General features: G+C 46.3%; 1 protein-coding gene across 4 annotated transcripts in view; it reads left to right on the plus strand.

Moving 5' to 3' along the window:
* The window catches only part of LOC105480842 (slit guidance ligand 3), a 639,820-nt gene that overhangs the window by 490,950 nt on the left and 128,972 nt on the right, over positions 1 to 19,898 (plus strand). For all 4 annotated transcript variants that reach the window (XM_011740022.3, XM_011740023.2, XM_011740025.3 and 1 more), the window contains 2 exons: positions 3,443 to 3,584; positions 14,528 to 14,599. In XM_011740022.3, coding sequence (XP_011738324.1) covers positions 3,443 to 3,584; positions 14,528 to 14,599 — 214 coding nt within the window. The remainder of the gene's footprint in view (positions 1 to 3,442; positions 3,585 to 14,527; positions 14,600 to 19,898) is intronic.

Here is a 19,898-nt window from a genome sequence, read left to right on the forward strand (position 1 = left end):
GTGCAGGTGAGATGGGCTCAGAGGGGCCCCAGGTGTCTTGGACAAGTGATTTTGCCAGCACAGAAAGCTGTGGTGGAAAGAAGACAGCTGCAGACAGATTCCCATCTCCCACAGCCACTCCACCTCCCCATTCTACAGCTCATCCTACCTACCAGAGCCCAGGTACTCAGAACTCAGGGAGCTTCCAGAAGGAAGGCTCGCCTCTGTAGCTTGGTGACATTTAGCCCCTCCACATCTGGCAGGCTTCTGGGCTGGTGTCCTTCATGTACTCATCTTCTCATTTAGCCAAGGTATGCTTCTGGGTCCGTGTTTTGTATGGAGCTCTGTTTTAGGCACTGAGAGTACACCAGTGATTAAGACTGAAAAAAACACTGCCATTATGGAATTTACATTCCAATCTCAGTCCAGACACGGAGCGAAGTGGAGGGACTTCTGCCATCTAGCTCTCTGTGGCCCACAGGGAATGGGCTTGGTCCCTTGACACCGATCACAGGAGAATGTTTCTAGGGAAAACGAAGCCATCTTTCAACCTCATTGTAAGCCAGAAGCGTTCTGTTGAAACAGGAAGGTAACTGTCCTCACCATGTGTGAATGCCTGGCTGGTGAGCTGCCAGCCCAGGGTGCTATCAGAGGCTATAATTACCATTGTTTCTCTCTGCGTAATTAAAGGTGGTGTTAGTGACCTGGTTAAGGAATCTTTTTCAAAGACTTTTTTTGCCTTGACAGCATCCCTTGAAATGTAGCACACACAGCCAAACAGAATGGGAGTCACCCTGCGGAAGACCCAGCGAGTTCCCAGAGGGACTCAAGGCTGTGCCGTGGGTCTGGTTTAAAACAGAATTAATTTCAGAACGGAAGTCAGAAAGGGGTACTCTTGGAAGACTTCTGTGTTAGAACTTCCACCGCCGTTATAAGCCCTCGGATATGGCATCTTTCTTTCCCCTTGTCCGACACACCCCATTCAAGTAATATTTTCACAGATCGAAAGAGGGAGGGCCGTCCAGTCCCTCCGCCTGAACAGATGGAAAATGCAAGAGTTCAGACTCCCATTCGTGACATTTCCAAACAGGAAGGTGTCCCAAGTGTGGGGCTTCTCCCTGGCTTTGTCAGGTGTGCTCTTCTCTTGATGTGGAAGGCCAGGTTTGGCAGTTTTCTTTAGGGAACGCCATCTGTACTTCAAACACCCTGACATCTGAGGCCAACCGCTCCCAACCTCCCTTTGATGTGGGTGATGGGATGGGAGCCTTTCACACTGTAGAATTCCCTTTGCTGTCTGCAAAGAGAGCTGGAGCAGAGGAGGTAAAGATGTTAGGTATTTTCACTCCTTCCCAGAAAGAACTTCAGTAATCATGCAATCCAAACTCCTTATTCACTGACACGGTACCAAAAAAAGCTCAGAGAGAGGTACTGTGATTTGCCAAAGGTCTTACAGACAATTTGCGGCAGAGCAGACCCAATAATAACAACGAACATTACCAAGCTCTTACCCTGTGCCGTGTATTCTTCTAAAGACATCTCAGGCATTACCTACCTTTGCCTTCACAACAAAACCATGCTATGAAATAAGTATTGTTATTTTCCCCATTTTACAGATGGGGAAACTGAGGCACAGGGAAATAAGGATGAAGTGATAGAACCAGGAATCAGATAGAGGCGGTGGGACCCAGAGCCCACAGTCTCAGCCACAACACTCTCCCATTCCTGAGCCGAGGCTCTTACAGGTTGGCTCTCTGTGGTTTCCACTTTCTCAGAAGTGTAAAGGCTTTCCCAGTTTGGAAGAAAGCCAGTATCATCACTCTGTCTAGGAGAATGTTCCAGCTGGGAATTTAGTGTAAGTCATCATCTTTCTGGCATTTTCCATGGTCTCCATTAGATCCACTTGTGTGGCACTGGCAACTTGGAGGTCCATGTACCCTGGCCAAGAATATTTTCTCAAACATCCCCACTCTGAGGCCATGTTTTCAGTTTTTGTTTTGTGTATATGTAAGTGAGGTCAAGGGAAGTAAGAATCTTTGGTCATTGGGCTGGTATCTTCTGGGAAGGTGAACGTTCCAAATTAAGCTGTAGATGTCAACTGGAGCCCCTACAGGAGGATCCACCCTCGGGCCCATGAGGACTATTGAACGCGGAGAGCGCGCCCCTCTGTTTGAAGCCTCAGCGTCCCAATAGGACACCAGGCTCAGCTGGTCATCTGGCTCAACCCCAATAGCTAGACACACTCTGGCTTCCCAGACTCAGTTTCTCCAGTGAACAGGGGCCAGACCAAAAATCACTTTTTCCCTGCAGACTTTTTTCATGTTCTGTGTTTAATCTACAATTAAGAGCCCCGAGCCAGAGGCCCCATGTCCAAGCAGTGAGGCAATCTGCAGACCTCATCTAAGTTTGGTCTCAGTCATGGCTCTTTTCCCTGAGAGGGCAATCTGGAAAGACACTGAAATAACCCCCATTGGCTGCATCCAGCAGCAGTGGGATGAGGTCCTGGGAGGGATGTGGGGTTGAGCTTCTATATTGGACCAAAAAATCCACATTTGGAAAGCTAACCGTATGATTAAGAGTCTTACCTCACTTTGAGGGAATAGTCATAGCACGAAAATGTTTACAATGTCTTTAAAATATTTGCATTTACCTCTTGTATTCAGGATTTAATGTGACCACCAGAGAAAGTGATTTAGATTCCTGGTGACTCTTTGAGTCTTGAGTTGGGTTAGTAATGGATATGTCTATCTACATTTGGCTTTCTAAATGAGCTCCTTGGGTACTATTTGCTTGGCTTTCTATCACTTTGCTTGAAATTCACACTGATTCTCACCTCAAACAAAATTAACAGCTGGCTTCAAAATATGTAGTAACTTATTCACCTTTTTTTCAGGTGAGATAGGTTTTATTTGCATGTTCCCTAGACATAGAAGCCATTTGGAAATGCCTTGGGTGTAGCTGCTGATGGGGGTATTAACACTTCGACAACATCAATGCCCCAAATGGGGAAATTCTACCACCTGGTTTTGGTAGCCCTGTGGCTTGCAGCCAGTAGAGAAAGGTCTAAAAGCTATATTTACACTCAGCATCCAGTCACCAGCTAAAAGTCAGAACCCAAGATGCACCTTGGGAAAGTGGTCCCATCGTAAGCTCTTTGGATTCTAGCAGCGTATTTTCATGTGTGATTGATTCCGAGGGCCCCTCTTTCTCTGAAAGATGGAGATGACAGGGCAACAGAGCAGGTGGAGCAACTCAGACAATGAGGTCAAGGTCAGACTCTCTCCTCTTTGCTGAATATTTAGCCTGTGGCACCTGTGTCTCCCAGGTGACAGGAGATGTCAGCTGGTGATCATTTTTCAGACTGCTGTCAGGTCATGCTGTGCGCTTAGGATGCTGGTTAAGCACACAGAAGCCCAGGCAGCTCCTGACACTGACATAAGTTGACTGTTGTGCCTTGGCTCCACAGCCCCCCACTCGGAGCCCCCATCCTGCAATGCCAACTCCATCTCCTGCCCTTCGCCCTGCACGTGCAGCAATAACATCGTGGACTGTCGAGGGAAGGGCTTGACGGAGATTCCTGCCAACTTGCCGGAGGGCATCGTCGAAATGTAAGTGCACCTGTCTGACACCCCCCACAACTGTCCCTGGTGAGTTCAGCTCCCTGTCCCAGCCGATCACCCACTAGGCCATCAGCATGTGGGGCTGTGGGAGCTAACCATTAAAAACACTCAAGAATCTCTTTGCTGTCCTCCCACACTTTCCCAGCTATGATAGCTCAGTGGTCAAGAGCATAGACTCAAGATCAGAATCAGCAAGCTGTAGCCTGGGGCCAAGGATTCCTACCGCCTATTTTTGTAAATAAAATGTTTTTGAATACCTCCACATCCATTTATGTGTGTCCTGCCTATGGCTGGTCTCGTATGGCAGTATTGAGCAGCTGTCACAGAAGACTGCACGGCCCACAAGGCCTGAAGTATGTTCTCTCTGGCCCGTCCCAATGACTTTGCCAATCCTCGCCTTAGAGTCACACTGTATTTGTATCCTGGCCATACCGTTTACTAGCTGTGTGACATCAGGTAAAATCATGTCTCTTTCATCTTTAGTTTTCTCACCTATATTAATGTGATACTTATGGTATGATACCTCAATGGGTCATTGTGAAAACTAAATGAAATACTACCTGTGGAGCACTTCATACAGTCCTCTGCACATGGGCAGGTACTCTGTAAAATAGTGGTGGAAGTAGTAGGACGTAAATAAATGATTTACTCATTTCTTAGCTACCATTATCTAAGAGGAGGACTGAGCTCCTAATTACCTCAGATGTGATTTTTGTCCTCTCAATTAGATCTTTATTAGGTAACGACACAAGATTGTGTATGTCTCTGTGTACACATGAATGTCAAAAATTCCAGAAAAATGTATTTGTCCACATAGTTCGGTCTAGTCCACTCTCCCCTCATACATTAGAAAATGGCCAGTATCGCATTCTAAAATGAGTAGAGGGCCAGTCAACGTTGACCTCAAGGTTACTCTTTAAATAGCAACTGTTGTTTTCATTTTTCTGCCTTCACCTTTAGTTGGCTTGATTTAAAAGATCATTATATGGAACCTTTCAACTGAGAACATCATTCGGTAAAATCCCCCCAAATAAAAGATACATATTCATCCCTTGCCTTTCTGCTTTGTCGTAATCTCCCCCCTTTCTTCTTTCCTCCTCCTCTTCTCCTCCTCTTCCCCTTCCCTGTGTGTGCCCTTCTGTTCCTAATGCATTCCAATTGAGGGCCATTGACTCTTTCATTCATTCTTGTATTCATTCAGTAAACATCTGTTGTGGGCCCACTGTTTTCCTGTCATTGTTCTGTGCTTGGAAAGACAGGAACAAACAAAACAGACCCATTTCTGCCTGTATAACACTTGCATTCTAGTGGTAGCGGGGATAAACGAGCAGCAAAGTAAAGTAAGTTAGATAACATGTCAGAAGGTAGATTCTGTGGAGAAAAATAAAACAAGAAAAGGACAGGAAATAAGCGAGAGAACCAAACGGCTATCTGGAGGAAGAGTATTACAGGTTGAGGGAATCGCATGTGCAAAGGCCCTGAGACTGGAGTGGGCCGGATGCTCCAGAAAGCCGGTGTGGCTGGAGTAGAGTAGACAAAAGGGATGGTAACAGGATGAGATCAGAGAGGTAAGGAGGGGCCACATCCTGGGATGTGTTAAAGACTTTGGCTTTACCTTGATTGCAATGGGAAGAAGCACATGACTTACCAGTGGAGTGGAGTCTTCACTTCTTCTTTCTTCACCTACTTTGCCAGCTTTTCTTTGATTCCTTTACAGTCCCATTTTCCAGCCCTAGCAGACACAACCCGTGCCTCCATACCATCTGGCAGGCAGGAGCTGGTCAATAAAGGGTCCTTTCTTCCTGCCATCCCCGCCTTCTGCGGCCCTCCGCCTTCCTTTCCACAAACACTGACAATTCATTCCCTTAGGGTTTTAATGCACCTCTCCTTCGGTCCCTGTGGTCCAGTGCCATAGCTTTAGAGAGCTCTCCCTCTACAGAATCTACTTAGTCCTCACCTACCTCTCCTGCTCCTCCTATGGCCTTCCAGCATACTATCTAATTTACTTTAAATATCTCCCTCCTTCCATCATTCCTCCTCTTTCCTATCCTTGCCCTCTTTCTTTTATGCACTGTTACCCTTTCTTTCTTTCTTTCTTTTTTCTTTTCTTGGTTTTTTTTTTTTTTTTTTTTTTGAGACAGAGTTTCGCTCTTCTCACCCAGGCTGGAGTACAATGGCACAGTCTTGGCTCACTGCAACCTCCACCTCCTGGGTTCAAGCAATTCTCCTGCCTCAACCTCCCGAAGTAGCTGGGATTATAGGTGCCTGCCACCACACTCAGCTAATATTTTTTGTACTTTAGTAGAGAGAGGGTTTTACCATGTTGGCCAGGCTGGTCTTGAACTCCTGACCTCATGTGATCCACCCACCTCAGCCTCCTAAAGTGCTGGGATTACAGACATGAGCCACCGCGCCCGGCCTCCTCTTCATCATTTTCTCCCTCCCTTGATGCATTTCTCCCCTTCTCCCCCTTGCTCTACCCACGGTCTTCCCTCTTCTCTTCCCCCCTCCGCCCATCTCTTTCTCCACCCAGTTAACCTTCACTTCCCTTCCCTCACCATCCACACCACAATGGGCCTCTGGCCCTCCCACAATGGATGTTCAAGACAGAATTCTTACCAGCCCTCATCTCATTTCAGATTCCTATGTATCGTTCCTTTCCTTCCCTGCCCCATCTTATTCTTTTCTCCTTCCATCTGCCAGGTTTTATGTTTTCTCTTTGGCAGCCACAGACTGTCCCTTGGCTAGGTTCCAAAACTGCAGTCTGATGAAAGAGTCCAGTCCAGGTAGCCAGGCTGTAGCCAGTGAACCCACCCCAGCCCTGATTGAGGGGCTCTGGGCCTGCCACCCCGCTTCCACTTCACATCTCTATACTCTCAGCTTGGACCTCATGGATACACAGCTCAGCTCTCCAGGAGAGAGAAATTGCAGATAATCACATCAGAGGTGGGCTTTGTGCAGGCCAGACCATACCTGGAAGGTTGGACTCACACCTGGATGTGTTGAAGTTTAAAAGCAATTTGACAAGCTTGAACAGTAATTGCCAAAAGCCTGTCTATTATGATTGAGTTTTTCCCTGTTATCAGGTAAAGTGAGAAAAACAAGAACAATGTGATATTTTTCTATTGAGCAAAAATATTCAGTTTAAAGGAGCATCCTTTAAGTTTTTGGACTTCCTTATTCTGTTATCATTGTTTTTAAAAATGTCTTTTATTTTATAAAATGATAGCCACTGAAGACAGAGTAGTCTGTGTATGTTATATATGTGTAATTATTGTATAATTATAATTTATGTGTATTGCATAGTACACGTACCACAGATTGCCATAACTGGCAAAATAAAAGGTCTGGTCACCACCTAGTCTTTGAAATCCAAAAGTCTGAGAATGACCATCCTAGCTAGAGTGTTTCCAGAAATAAACAGAGACAACCAACCAAGAGGTTAAGAGTATAGACTGTGGATCCCAGCAGACATGCATTCCAGCTTTGACTCTGTCTTGTAGCCATGGACAGATAACTTTTCTGAGCCTTGGTTTCCTCAGTTGCAAAACGCAGAGGCTAATGACACCTCCTTACTGGTTCTTAAGAAAGTTAGGTAAATGAATACAGTAAAATGCCTAGCATTGTGTCTGGTCCATAGGATATACTATATTAACAATGCTTGTTGTTAGTTCACACTGGCAAATACTACAACTATCACCATGACCTTTATTAGGATGATGACAATAGTTAGAAATCACATCCTAGGAGCTGGAGCTACCTACACAAAAGATTCCTCCATAAACATGGGTCAGTTCTTTGAAGGGTTATGGTTGAGAGAATAGGTTCTGGAACTAGACTTGCCACTTGCGTTATGACTTGAACCTGGGAGTAGCTCATCTTCATGCAAATGTATTCATATATGTAAATAAGACTGCCCCTGTGTATCAGGCACCCACGGTCTACCAGATGGATTGCCCAGGACTTTTCTTGCTGTGCTTGCCTCCTCCTCCTCTGTGATAAAATGAAACTGAAAAATTAAAGCAGAGGCGACAAGTCTCTATGGTTGGATAGGGAAGTTCGAGAGGTGACATGTAAGAGAGAACTTGAGAGTGGGTTGGAGGGGGGATCCTGCTGCTTCCATGTATCTGGGGACCTGTGTGATGGCCTAAAAGTCTTTTGTCATGTGACAGGTCAGCAGATGGGTGGGAAGATGAGAAAAAAGGGAGCAGAGAGTTGAAGCAGCAGGATGCACCCCAGGATGAATGGGAGGTATCTGATTTATCATTCCAAAGACATCCAAATGTGGCTTTTTTTTTTTCTTTTTCTTATTGAGAATTCCACCCCTTGTCCATGGCCACCCATATAATCCAGATTTGTACTTCCTCCTTAGGAATGTTTTGTACCATGTTAAGCTCTCCACTCCCTCTTCTCAATCCTTAGCTACTATTAATTCTCGTAAATTGCCTTAACCTTGGGAGGGGCTCTGCACTCCCCAACTTTAGGGGAAGGGGAGGGAGTTGACTTTCTCTCATGCAAAGCAGTCTTGCAGACTCTCTCCGATGCTTCCCAAGCCAAAGCAGCTCAGAGGAGTGTGTGCTGGTGTCCCCGAATACCAGAGCCAATTCCTCTAAAAATAGCTTTCTTCCAGAGAACCCATAGCGAAATGATGATTCACTGCAGATTTTCTTCGAAGCTGAGCTCCCACCAATGGCACCATTCTCACTGCACCCTGTCAGTTCTCTGAACCAGCTCTGGCTTCCAGCAGGGTTAGATTATGGGAAGCCCCAGAGACCCACATGTTCCTCTGCTCTGTGGTCTTCAGACGCCCTTATGAGTCTTCAAAAGCTCTGGAGGGACCATCTGTCCTTAGAGTCCCATCTTCTTCCACTTTTGCTCTGTATCTCCCCATGGTGGTATCCCGTGTCTCATATCTTCCGCTATGGAAGCTAAATGTCTTCCATGAAGAAAGGCTATGGACAGATTTCCATGTCCAGTCATAAGTGAGAGCATCTGGTGGGGGAAATAGCCCCAGTTTTCCCCCTGCCCCGCCTTAACCACATTGTTTCTCTGAGATAGGGAGGCAGCCACTTAACAATAGCAAATATTCCATTCTTACCAGCCCCCAGGGGTTTTGAAAGACACACAGAATTAAAAACACAACAAAACAAACCAGCAAACAGAACCAAAGAGCTGGAATGTTCTGGAAATCATAGACATCAGTGACTCTTGGATTTTCTGAGAGCACCAGGTTTCCATGTGTGGGACTGCCACATGGAAGGAGGGGTGATAGGGTGGCATGGGAGCAGGTGGTATGAAGGAGAAGCTGATGAGACAGAGTGGCTGGGAACAGAGGCTTGGGATCCATACTCGGCGGGTTTGAATCCCTGTTCTGCCTCTTACTTTAAAGCACATTCCTTAACATCTTCATGCCTCATTCAGTTCCCCGCTTTGCATAAAGGGGGTCATCATACCTACCTAGAAATCTCCCATGTAGATTAAGTAACATAACATGGAGAAAGTGAGCACACTGCACTGTTTTGAAGCTACTAAAAAAATGTAAAAAGCAAAAACCTATGCACATATATATGTATGTGTCATCACAGAATGATTTAGTCTCAAGTTCCCATGCAATTCTTCATCCAGTTTTTTCTAAGACAAAAAAATAATTTCCTCTGTGGCACCTGAGCGCATGCACAGAATAAGAAAAGCAAATCTTGCTCTGTGCTGTGTCTGTACCTCTGCTTTCTGCAGGCAATTCCAGGTATCTACACACAGCACAGGTTGGGAATGGCTTTTTCTCAGATATGCCTACATTCCTCATCTTCTCTATGGATCAAACATATAAACTGGATGGGAGAGTCTAAGACGCTCTACCTTTCTTTGTTTCTTTTTTTTTTTTTTTTTTTTTTTTTTTTTTTTGAGACAGAATTTTGCTCTCGTTGCCCAGGCTATAGTGTGCAATGGTGTGATCTCGGCTCACTGCAGCCTCCGCCTCCCACGTTCAAGCGATTCTCCTGCCTCAGCCTCCCAAGTAGCTGGGATTACAGACACCCACCACCATGCCCAGCTAATTTTTTGTATGTTTGGTAGAGATGGGGTTTCACCATGTTGGCCAGGCTGGTTTCAAACTCCTCACCTCAGGTGGTCCAACTGCCTCAGCCTCCCAAAGTGCTGGGATTACAGGCGTGAGCCACCGTGCCCAGCCAACAGTCTACCTTTCTGAAGAACCGTGAGGACCAGTGGTAAAGAAAGAGAGAGGCCAGAAAGGGACTTCCCCAGAAGGTGTGCCCAGAGCATAACCTTAAAAGGAACCTTCCTTTTCAGCCTTCTTCCAACATAGGGAAGCATTAGGAACTGAACCTTTGGGGTCTGAGTTGTCTGGTCCATCCAACTAGCCCAGGATGACTTAGAGGAAGAATAAACAAGGGGCTTCCTTCCTTCAGCGTGATCTGGACATCCTAACAAGAGTTCCCAAGTCAAGGAAGGCTGAGAGAGATGGGAAAGAGTTAAGAAACCACAAAAGTGTCTTCTAGGTGGGAAGCAGGATAGCCTAAGGGTCAAGGACACAGGCACTTCAACCAGACCAACCTGGATTCAAACTCAGGCTCCACCATTCACTAGCTATCTGACCTTAGGAAAATTAACCTCTTTGTACCATTATTTCCTCATCTGTAAAATGGGTATATTAATAACACTACTTGGTTCATAGTACTGTTGGAAAAAAATAATTTGAGCCAGTGTATGAGGAAGACAGTGTCTGACACATCAAAAGCCCTCAATAAATGGTAGATGTTCATCATATTATCAACACCACCACCACCACCACCACCAATGTTTCCACACACTCCAGGACCTTTTAACCAGGTGACTTGCAGACATGCCCCTGCGCCGGCCGTGCCCCTGCCAGTCTCCCTGACATAATGTTGACTTCTGTATTGCTAGAAATATATTGTGTTTAGTCACATGTTTGCAAATGGCAGATCATTAAGGCAGCATCTGAGGAACTAGGGCAAATCAATACAGAGCACAAATGGCTGAAATCCCCATCAGATGTTCCCATTGTTTTTGCTGGTGCGGGAAGACACTCAGATGTTTGATTTGTATGTTTGTTTTTATGCTAGTTCTATTAAATCAGTTTGCAGCCTGAAGAATGTTTACCAGACAAAGAAAGACACATGTGCCAGTTAAGAGAGACCTAAATCAGCTGTTGGCTTCAGACCATCCCTAAATGTGACAGTTTTTGCTGATGCGAATGCTTCTTTTTGTCCTTTCCATTGAGCTTTTCACACTAGGAGTGTGGACCTTTGCATCCTTGTTCTAGGTTGCAGGACTAGGCTAAGTGCAAAGCCTTCCAGGCGTACCTGCTGCACAGCGACACATGTGGACACGCACACATGTGTGCACACTTTCCAACCTTGCTCCCATGACAAAGGGGCCATTTTCCCTGTGGATGAGCTGGAAAGGACTAAGAAAATGAAGGTCCTTCAGCTCCAAATGGTATTCAGCAAAGACTGGTGATTGAGAGTTTGGGCTTTGAAATCAGATGAAGTTGGCTTTGAGTCCCAGCTCTACCTCTCCCTGACTTTGTGAATTTGGGCAAGTGACTTAATCTCTCTGGGCCTCAATTTTCTCATGTTTAATGTGGAAGCGGTAATAACCAATAAGCTCTGCCTCATGGAATGTAACTATTAAGTTAGACAAACCATGTGAAACTCTCAGCCTGGTGTCTAATATCTGAGCACCTGATCCATCATAGCTCGTGGTGGAGGTGGTGGTGGTGGTGATGGTGGTGATGGTTATCCCTTCCCTTTCCTTTCCTTTACATTGAAGGTACACAAAGTGTTCACAACCACGCTCCCACCACAGACAAATTCCTGCTGCCTCCTTGGGCAGGGTTGACCCTCATCATGCAATGGCCTTGGCACTCTGGGAGGGGCTGGGTGTTCAGCCAGTGCCCAAAACAGCCTGAGAAACTGAGTGACTGCAGACAAGAATGAAACCCAGACCAGGCATGGTGGCTCACACCTATAATCTCAGCACTTTAGGATGCTGAGGCAGGAGGATTGCTTGAAGCCAGCAGTTTGAGATAAGCCTGGCCAACGTAGTGAGACCCTGTCTCTACAAAAATAAAAGTTAAAAATTAGCCAGGCATGGTAGTACGGGCCTGTGGTCCTATCTACTCAGGAAGCTGCGGTGAGAAGATCACTTAAGTCCAGGCATTCAAGGCTGCAGTGAGTCATGATCACACCACTGCACTCTAGCCTGGGCGACAGAGCAAGACTCTGTCTCAAAAAAAAAAAAAAAAAGAAGGAGAAGAAGAAGAAGAAAAGAAAACCAAAAGGCAGAGTGAGCAAGTGTGCAGGATGCAGAGCAAGATCTCTGCCAGGCTTAACAGGCCAAGCCTGGAATTCTTTTTTCTGTGTTCGGAAGCCACACCTTTGCACTCCATTTGCGTGTCTTATGTATATTCACATCTATATTTCATCTTCTCTGGGTTCCTGCAGCTTTTCCCTGAGTACCTACTTCCACAGAGGCCACATGATGTCTCAGTGTGAGCCCTGGGGCCCTAATCCCTGAAACTGTTCTGTGACTTTGAGAAAGTCCCCTTCAGTTCCTCCATTTTCACAAGTATATAGAGGCAGCGTATCCAATGGATAGAAACAGAGGTATCAGTTCTGCCAGTTCCTGGCCCTGTCACTTTGGACAAGCTATTTGATTTCTCTAGGTTTTCTTCTCCTCATCTGCAAAATTGGGCCAATATGGTTTACCTCACAAGTGGAAGGATTAAAAGGGATAATAGACATAGTCAACTAGACCCCATAAATGATGGCTCTTGATGTTTATTATGGTAGCAATAAAATTTGGTTCTGTGATGCACCGTCTTGGGCTGGCCTCTATCACCAGATTCTCCAACTCCTTGGGGCCAGCGTCACATCATGTTCATTGATTTATCTCTCCCTCAGTTCTTGCACCCATCATTAAGATGGAGGGTAATTGATTAGGAACTGCATAGAGAGCCGGCAGACCTCACACCCAGTGCTGGCCTGACTTGCATAGGCTCATTGGCCTGCAGCTGGGAGCAGTGGCTCCTCTTGCAAAAACTGAGGGGGTTGCCATTGTTACAGACAGTGGCTTTCCCTGGAGGCATCATCCAGCTGAAATCCCTTGCCACAGTGGCAGGTGAATGACGGGATTCCTGGACAGCACGCACCACCTGACTGGCAGCCCCAGAGATCCATGGAGCTGCTGCCTTGCCTAAGAAATCTCTACTGAACTCTATGCTCAGCTGGAAAATGAGCATGTCCTTGGAACTTCTCAGGCAAGGCAGGCTGCCTCGAGTCTGCTGTCTCTGTGGGTGGCTGTATCCAGTAGCCCACAGTCTCTGAGACCCCGTGGCAAGCTTTTGTGGCTCTCTGTGAGCTGGCCAGCCAGGTCTGTGACGGTGCTTCCGGTAAAGTGCACTCCCCGCCCCCCTCCAGCAGGGTACAAAGGCATTGTTAATAGACCGTGGCAGTCTCATTTGTAGACTCTATTCATCCGGCAGCCAAGAATGATATGTCCTGATACTCCCTCTCTCCTCTCACCCGCCTTTCCCCTTTCTCCCCGCTTTCCCCCTTCCTTTTGCCTGGAGAGTGATTTGTCTGTGTTATGGGTTGGCCTGACAAACCATTCCACATTAGCAGCTGAGATGTTGTTTGAAATGGGAAAATTGCTGGCAAACTGCTCCATTAGCGGTTCCAGTAACAAATACTCTGTTCCCCCAATGAAGATGAGATTGCAGAGGCACAAATTAATACGACTGTCTCCCCCACTCTGCAGCGGGGATTACTCTTCAAGATGAATGGGTTCATCCCAGCCAGAAATGTGCATCCACTAGCTGTAGGCTTCAAGGGAGCCCGTTCTTCCCATCTATCCCTTTTGTTCCCGCTACATCCCCTGCCACACATTTTTGTGTGTCTTCCCAGTTGAGGGTTTGGGGAGCATCAAGGCCAAATGAGGAGGTGATGAAAAGATCTGCACCTTGGAGAGAAGGGAGATGGATGAGGATGAGATCCTGAGCCTGGGCTGGGGTGCCATTCATCACCCCTAATAGAGCACCCCGCCTCCTCCACATGCCTGTTTCCTACCACACCTGTTCTTGGTGACAGGAAGTCATTTGAGAGATGAAAGAATAAAGAATGGAAATTCTCACTCATTCCCCACGGCCCCTTCTCTTCCAAGGAAGTTCTGGGCCCTGGGCCTGCAGCGTCTCTTGTTCCTTTCAAAGTAATAGGAGAGGAAGCATTTCAGGAAACTTCATAAGAGGTTAAAGCCACAGATTCCAGCAGCAGCCCAAGGGAGTGGTCCGGTCTGGGCCCCTGGGCCTTGCAGGATGTCAGGGAGCCCGTTTGATGAATGTCAGGCTGGGAGCCTAAAGATGTTAAGGCTGTTCCTGCACTGTATTTAAACAGCCCATGGAAAAGCCCAGAAATGAAGTCAACCATTGACATTTCTGCCACATTAGCAGTGTGGCTGAGTGTTTAACTGAGTAGTGACATGGTTCCATGACAGATAAGCATTGCTGGCCCATGGCCCATCTCTTGTTACTCTTCCTCCTGTTTATCCCTTTGACTTATTCCGCATTCTGCTTGGTTACTTGTGCAGCTTTCTCTGAAGAAAACAGCTGCCACCAAAGGCAGTTTATCATAAGCAAGAATCAAAAATCCTCAAGGAAAGGTCATCCTTTCCAGCTTTCTCCAAAGAGAATTAGACCCTAGGACAGGTGCTCCATATACTAGGACCTGAGTTCTCTGGCTGCTGCAGTGTTTTGTCTGGTCTCCCACAACCAGAACGTGCACCTGTGATAAGAGAGACTTCCCTATCCTTAAGGCCAGAGAACACAGTAGCCCTCAGTGACCACTTGTTGACAGGTGGATGGTTAATTGACTCTTCTCTGCTCTGTTTCCCAGACGCCTAGAACAGAACTCCATCAAATCCATCCCTGCAGGAGCCTTCACCCAGTACAAGAAACTGAAGCGAATGTGAGTTTCCCCTGTGGAGAAATGAGCCCAAATGTTTTCAATTTCCGGGGTTGTTTGCAACGTGTAGTGGGCAATCTGTCCACATAATGGACCACGTCCATTCCTCCTGGGCAGTTCTGTTTCGGAGCTGGAACACTGTCCTAAGCCTGGGAGGTAAGACGTGGAAGCGTTCTCTGAAGATTGTGAGGTGTGTGGGCTTGGACATATAGTGCTAAGAGCCTCTCCAACTAAAGCAAAGTAAAATTATCTGTGTGGGAGGTAGAGATGAATTAGCCTGGAAAATCCATATCACTGTTCTTATTGTCCCTTGGCTTCAGTGATGTGGACCTAAAATAGGAGTTTCGGCAGAGACGTGACGGTGGCCCCACAGCTGTCTACACCACCGTCACCAACATCCCTATAGCCTTGCATACATTCCTATAACAAATACTGAGTGAATGTCTGCTGCAAGCAAGGATCTATGGATAGAGCAGTGAGCAGAAACGAAGTCTGCTCTCATGGAGCTTGCATTCAAGTGGGAAAACACAGAAAACACAGAAACAAATATCAGAAATCAGAGTATCAGTGATGGTGGGAGGGTCTTTTAGGTAGGTGTGCCCATGAAGGTCTCTACGTGCAGGTGGCCTAAAAGAAGGAAGGGAGTGAGCCCTGAGCTCTCAGGAAAGACTGTCCCAAGCAGCAGGAAAAGCAAGTAAAAGGCCTTGGGGAGCATGTGTCGATGGTTTGTGGAATAGCAAGAAGGAGTGGAACGAGTGAGGGGAGAGGATGGGGCTTGTGTTGGAAAGGTTGGTACTAGATCACATGCATCCTTAGACCATGGCACAGACTTTCTGTTCTTACTGCATGAAATGAGAAGCCTTGGAGGGTATGGTCAACATGTGAGCACCCCCTACATCCCCGTTAGCTCTGTAAGTCACATCACTCCACCACTGCATCACATCGATGCCCGGTGACACCAACCCCGCCGTTCCTTCCTCACCACGGCAGCTTGGACGGCACCATCGCATCACCGCCCTCATCCCCACCATGTGACAATGTCATCATTCTTCCCCATATCCCATGACGACCTTGAGCACTGCTCTGTGAGTCACTCAGAGCTGGGGGCTCTGCAGGGAAGCCAGTAGGATTCAGAAACAGCCCAACCATTGCCATCTCAGGTATTAAAATTCTGGACAGATACTCCTTCCCTTTTTCAGGCTAGGAAATCATTTAGTAGAGCCCAGTAACCAAGTTGCTGTTTTCATTCCACTTACTCTTTTTGCACACCGCCCCCTCCTCCCTGCACCTCACCCTCCTACAGAGGAAGGAGAGAGTCAGGTAGAAATATGCATGGACTCAGTCCTGCTTCTTCCTTGCACACGAGGCTGATTCATTGCTTTCCCTTGAGTGGGAGGGCCCACATTAAAGAGGTTAAGTGTCTGCTGATTCCTTTTATGTTAAAAATAAATATCCCTGCGAAACAGTGGCATTGGTAGGCTTTACCCTCAGATCTCGGGAAGCCAACTTCCCATCTCCCTGGAAATCCAAACCAAACAAGCTTTTCTCCTGGTGCAATTCCAGAAGTGGAAACCAACATAATGAGGCAGCTCGAAGCACGTACTTCTTCCCTCCCCTTGGCAGCATTCCTGCTGGAGGAGCTGTATAAATATAGGCCTTAATATTTAAAACCTCGGGCCATTAATCTCCTGGTGTCCCTGCTTCCCCAGCCCGCTCTCCATGCACCACCCCCCAATTCATTTTTAAAGCTCAGCTTGATTATGCAGCCAGATAGTAATTTCAGTGAAAAATGACAAGTTCAGTCACTGCCCCAACCTATATCTCTTGCATGATTTAAGTTACTGCTCTAATTTTTTGTGAAGTCCAGGTAATTTAAAGCTTGACTATGTTTTACTGTTCCTTCTCCATCCTATTGGACTTGCCATGATCTGTGCATTCAGAATTCATAAGACCTTCTCAGTCACAACCCGGAAAGTGAATTTAATTTTTGATCACTTATGATGCTACTGATATTTATTATGATGCCCTTTTTTTTCCCCAAGAGGATGGCAATAGAGAAGAGAGCACACTTAAAAATTTTCGACTAATGGAACTTCAGAAACCTAGACTGAAGTGCAATCAATGGCTTGGGAGAGATAGGGTCCCTGATGAGAATGGATTTCAAAACCCTAATTTTTCCTAAATATACATGACCAGGTTATCCCTAATAACTAACAGAAGGAAGTTCCCGCTCAACTGTGGCTGAACCACATCCTGCTCTTATCTCTTACCAAAAAAGAAAACAAAAAAAAAAAAAAAAAAAAGAAAAGAAGAAAGAGGAGGAGGGAGAAAAAAAAAGAATTCTCCCTGAATGAATGGCTTTGTCTCTGCCTATTCCTAGTGGTCACCTTAGTATAAAAAGCATTCCTAGTACAAACTAAAAGGTTGAGTATTCCTTATCCAAAATGCTTGGGGCCAAAAGCCTTTCAGAGTTCTGAATTTTTCAGAGTTTGGAATATTTTCGTGTGTAATGAGATATCTTGAGAATGGGATCCAAGTCTAAATATGAAACTTATTTATGTTTCATATACAGCTTACATAGGCTGAAGGTAATTTATATGAAGTTTTTAATAATTTTGTGCATGACACGAAGTTTTGACTGCAACCCATCAGTCACATGAGGTCAGGTGTGGAATTTTCCACTTGTGACGTCATGTCCGTGCTCAGAAAGTTTCAGATTTTGGAGCATTTCAGATTTTGGAGTTTTGGATTAGGGATACTCAACCTATATCAAAGCAGAGAAGACACAGAGAAGCAGTAAAGAGCACTAGAGGCAGCCCCTTGGTCTTGCAAGTTTGGTTAAGTAACTGGTAGGCCTGACACCTGGGCTATCTATTATTGTGCCACAATGGGGTGTTGGGAGTTCTTTTCTTTTACATGCTCTTAGAGCAACTTGTTCCACAAGCTCCAGGACTTCCAAGTGTCTCACACTTATATTCCCTGCATGACATTTGTAGGCACTTGAATTTGCCACCTCTATTCCAAACAGTCTGGAAAAGCTACCCCTTCTTGGTCATCCAGTTTATAAGCCCCAGAGGACCAAAGTGGGTCTGAGACCATTTTCTAAAACATCGTGGCCTGAAGTATATGACCTAGGGACCACCTACGTGGGAATCACCTGGAGATGTGTTACATATACAGATTCCTAGCCCCAACCTCCCAGCCTACAAATCAGACTGTCTGCAGTGCATTTTTAATCTACACTCTCATGAGGTTTGAGAAGCACTGGTGAAGAGTCATCCCAGTGCCCAGAACCAGTTCTAGGGGCAGCTGCTGTGGCTAGGGACAGGGTCAAGCATGGAGGTCAGTGGGCAACTGGAGCCATCTCCCAGCTGCCTTCCACCTCAGTGCCCTGTGTTGTGCATCCATCACAACAAAAGAGCAGAGGGGTCCTTGAGCTGATAGGAGACTTGAGATGCTTGCTCTGTGCCCAAATGGCTGTGTCCAGTCACTTAGGGCTCAGGTACTTCACCTCTCAGGGCTGCTGTTTCCTTCTTGCAGAATTAAGAATTAAGACAAAGTGTGCTAAATGTTCTCACTTATACATGGAATCTAAACAGAGCTGAACTCTTAGAAGCAGAAAGTAGAATGGTGATGTTCAGAGGCTAGTGGGGCAGGGGTGGGGTGGAGATGAAGATGATGGAGATGTTCGCTAAAGGGGGCAAAATTTCAGGTAGACAGGAGTAAGTTCAAGAGATCCATTGTATTAGATAACATGGTGAATGTAGTTAACAACAGTGTATCTTATACTTGAAAATAGGTCAGAGAGTAGATTTTAAGTGTTCTCACCGCAAATAAATGATAAGCATGTGAGGTAATGCATATGCTAAGTAGCTTGATTTAGCTATTCCACAATGAAAGCATATATCAAAACATTGTGTTGCACCCCAAATATGTATATGTTTTTAAAAGACTAGTTGAGTACAGTAGTGAAAAAGGAGGAAAGAGTAGAACAAGGAGTTTGATCTGTAGCTGACTGTGAACAATCCATTGAGAGAACTCACTACCTTTGGACCAGCCTAAATATACAGTTCTTATAAAAATAAAAAAGACAAAGTGACCAAGGTCAATTCCCAGCTAAACTATCTATCACTTCTCCGATTCCCACTGTCCATCACCTCCAAACCGTGAGGCATCTCACCTCATACTGTAGGGAGAGATGGGTCCAGAAGTCTAGTCGTGGACTGAAAACCAGTTTGCCCTCCCAAAGCTAAAGCAGAGGGTTTCCCTGATGGCCACAGAGCTTCCTCTTGCAACTAGAGGTCTCAGCACCTTGAAGGGACAATTCATAATCGGGGGGAAAAAAAGACAACACAGGCCCTCCCGCTAGTCCAGTCTGAACAGATCCTTCGTGCTTGCCTGGAATGCTTTGCATAGGCAGCCACGCTGAGGGCGAGTAAGATTAGGATAATCCACAGTATTTGCTTGTTAAGACCCTTAAACAAAACCGGAGCTCGGAAGAAAAGCCCGATGTAAGCTGACGAGTTTGTGAGCGCAATCTGCGGATTTGTTGGAGGTGATTTCGCCAGCTCAAGGGATAAACTAGACAGCTGTGCTGAAGAAGCCTTAACCTGTGAAATATCGTTCAAAGTACAAGCTTTGGAGGCAGGGAGGGGAGGAAGCAGAGGCCTCGGCAAAGGTTGTGGTGTGGTTCTTTTGAAGTCTATTAGAAGAAGGAAGGAAACAGGCTCAGGAAGATTCCCTCTGCATGTGCTTAAGAGGCTGGGAGGCTGGAGTGTCTGGCCTCGCTGGAGTCAATTGCTTAAGAATCTGCTCTGTTGTGCTTTTTTTCCTCCACTTTCTCTCCTCACCTCCTTGTTGACCTTCCAAGACCCCAGCTCTCCCACTTCTGCACAAAAGCAAAGACCCATTGATTTATTTTGTTAAAGAAAAAGAACTGGAGAGGTTTGATGTCACAGGAAATTGGAGCATCTCTCCTTCCAGTGACAGGAGCCCAGAGGCCATCCCTGAGCTAATGACTCTAAGAGAAAGAATTTCCCCTCAGTGAAGGGCCATTAGCAAGAACTGGTGTCTGGGTTCTCAGAAGTCACTGGGAGGCCAGCAATTGAGCAGCCTCAGGGCCTCTGGGAAGGAGCCAGGGTCGAGGAGATTCCTCTGCACCTGCCAAGCCAGGTTAGCTGCCCCAGGCCCCAGGCCCAGCATTAATAGAATTCTCCTGGCCCACAGCATCCCTCTTGCTCACATTATCCAAAGCCTGGGACATTCTCATGCCCTGGGCTTGCTCTCGGGTGAGGAACACACT

The sequence above is a fragment of the Macaca nemestrina genome, chromosome 6 (genome assembly GCF_043159975.1).
Source record: "Macaca nemestrina isolate mMacNem1 chromosome 6, mMacNem.hap1, whole genome shotgun sequence".
Classification (NCBI taxonomy): Eukaryota; Metazoa; Chordata; class Mammalia; order Primates; family Cercopithecidae; genus Macaca; species Macaca nemestrina.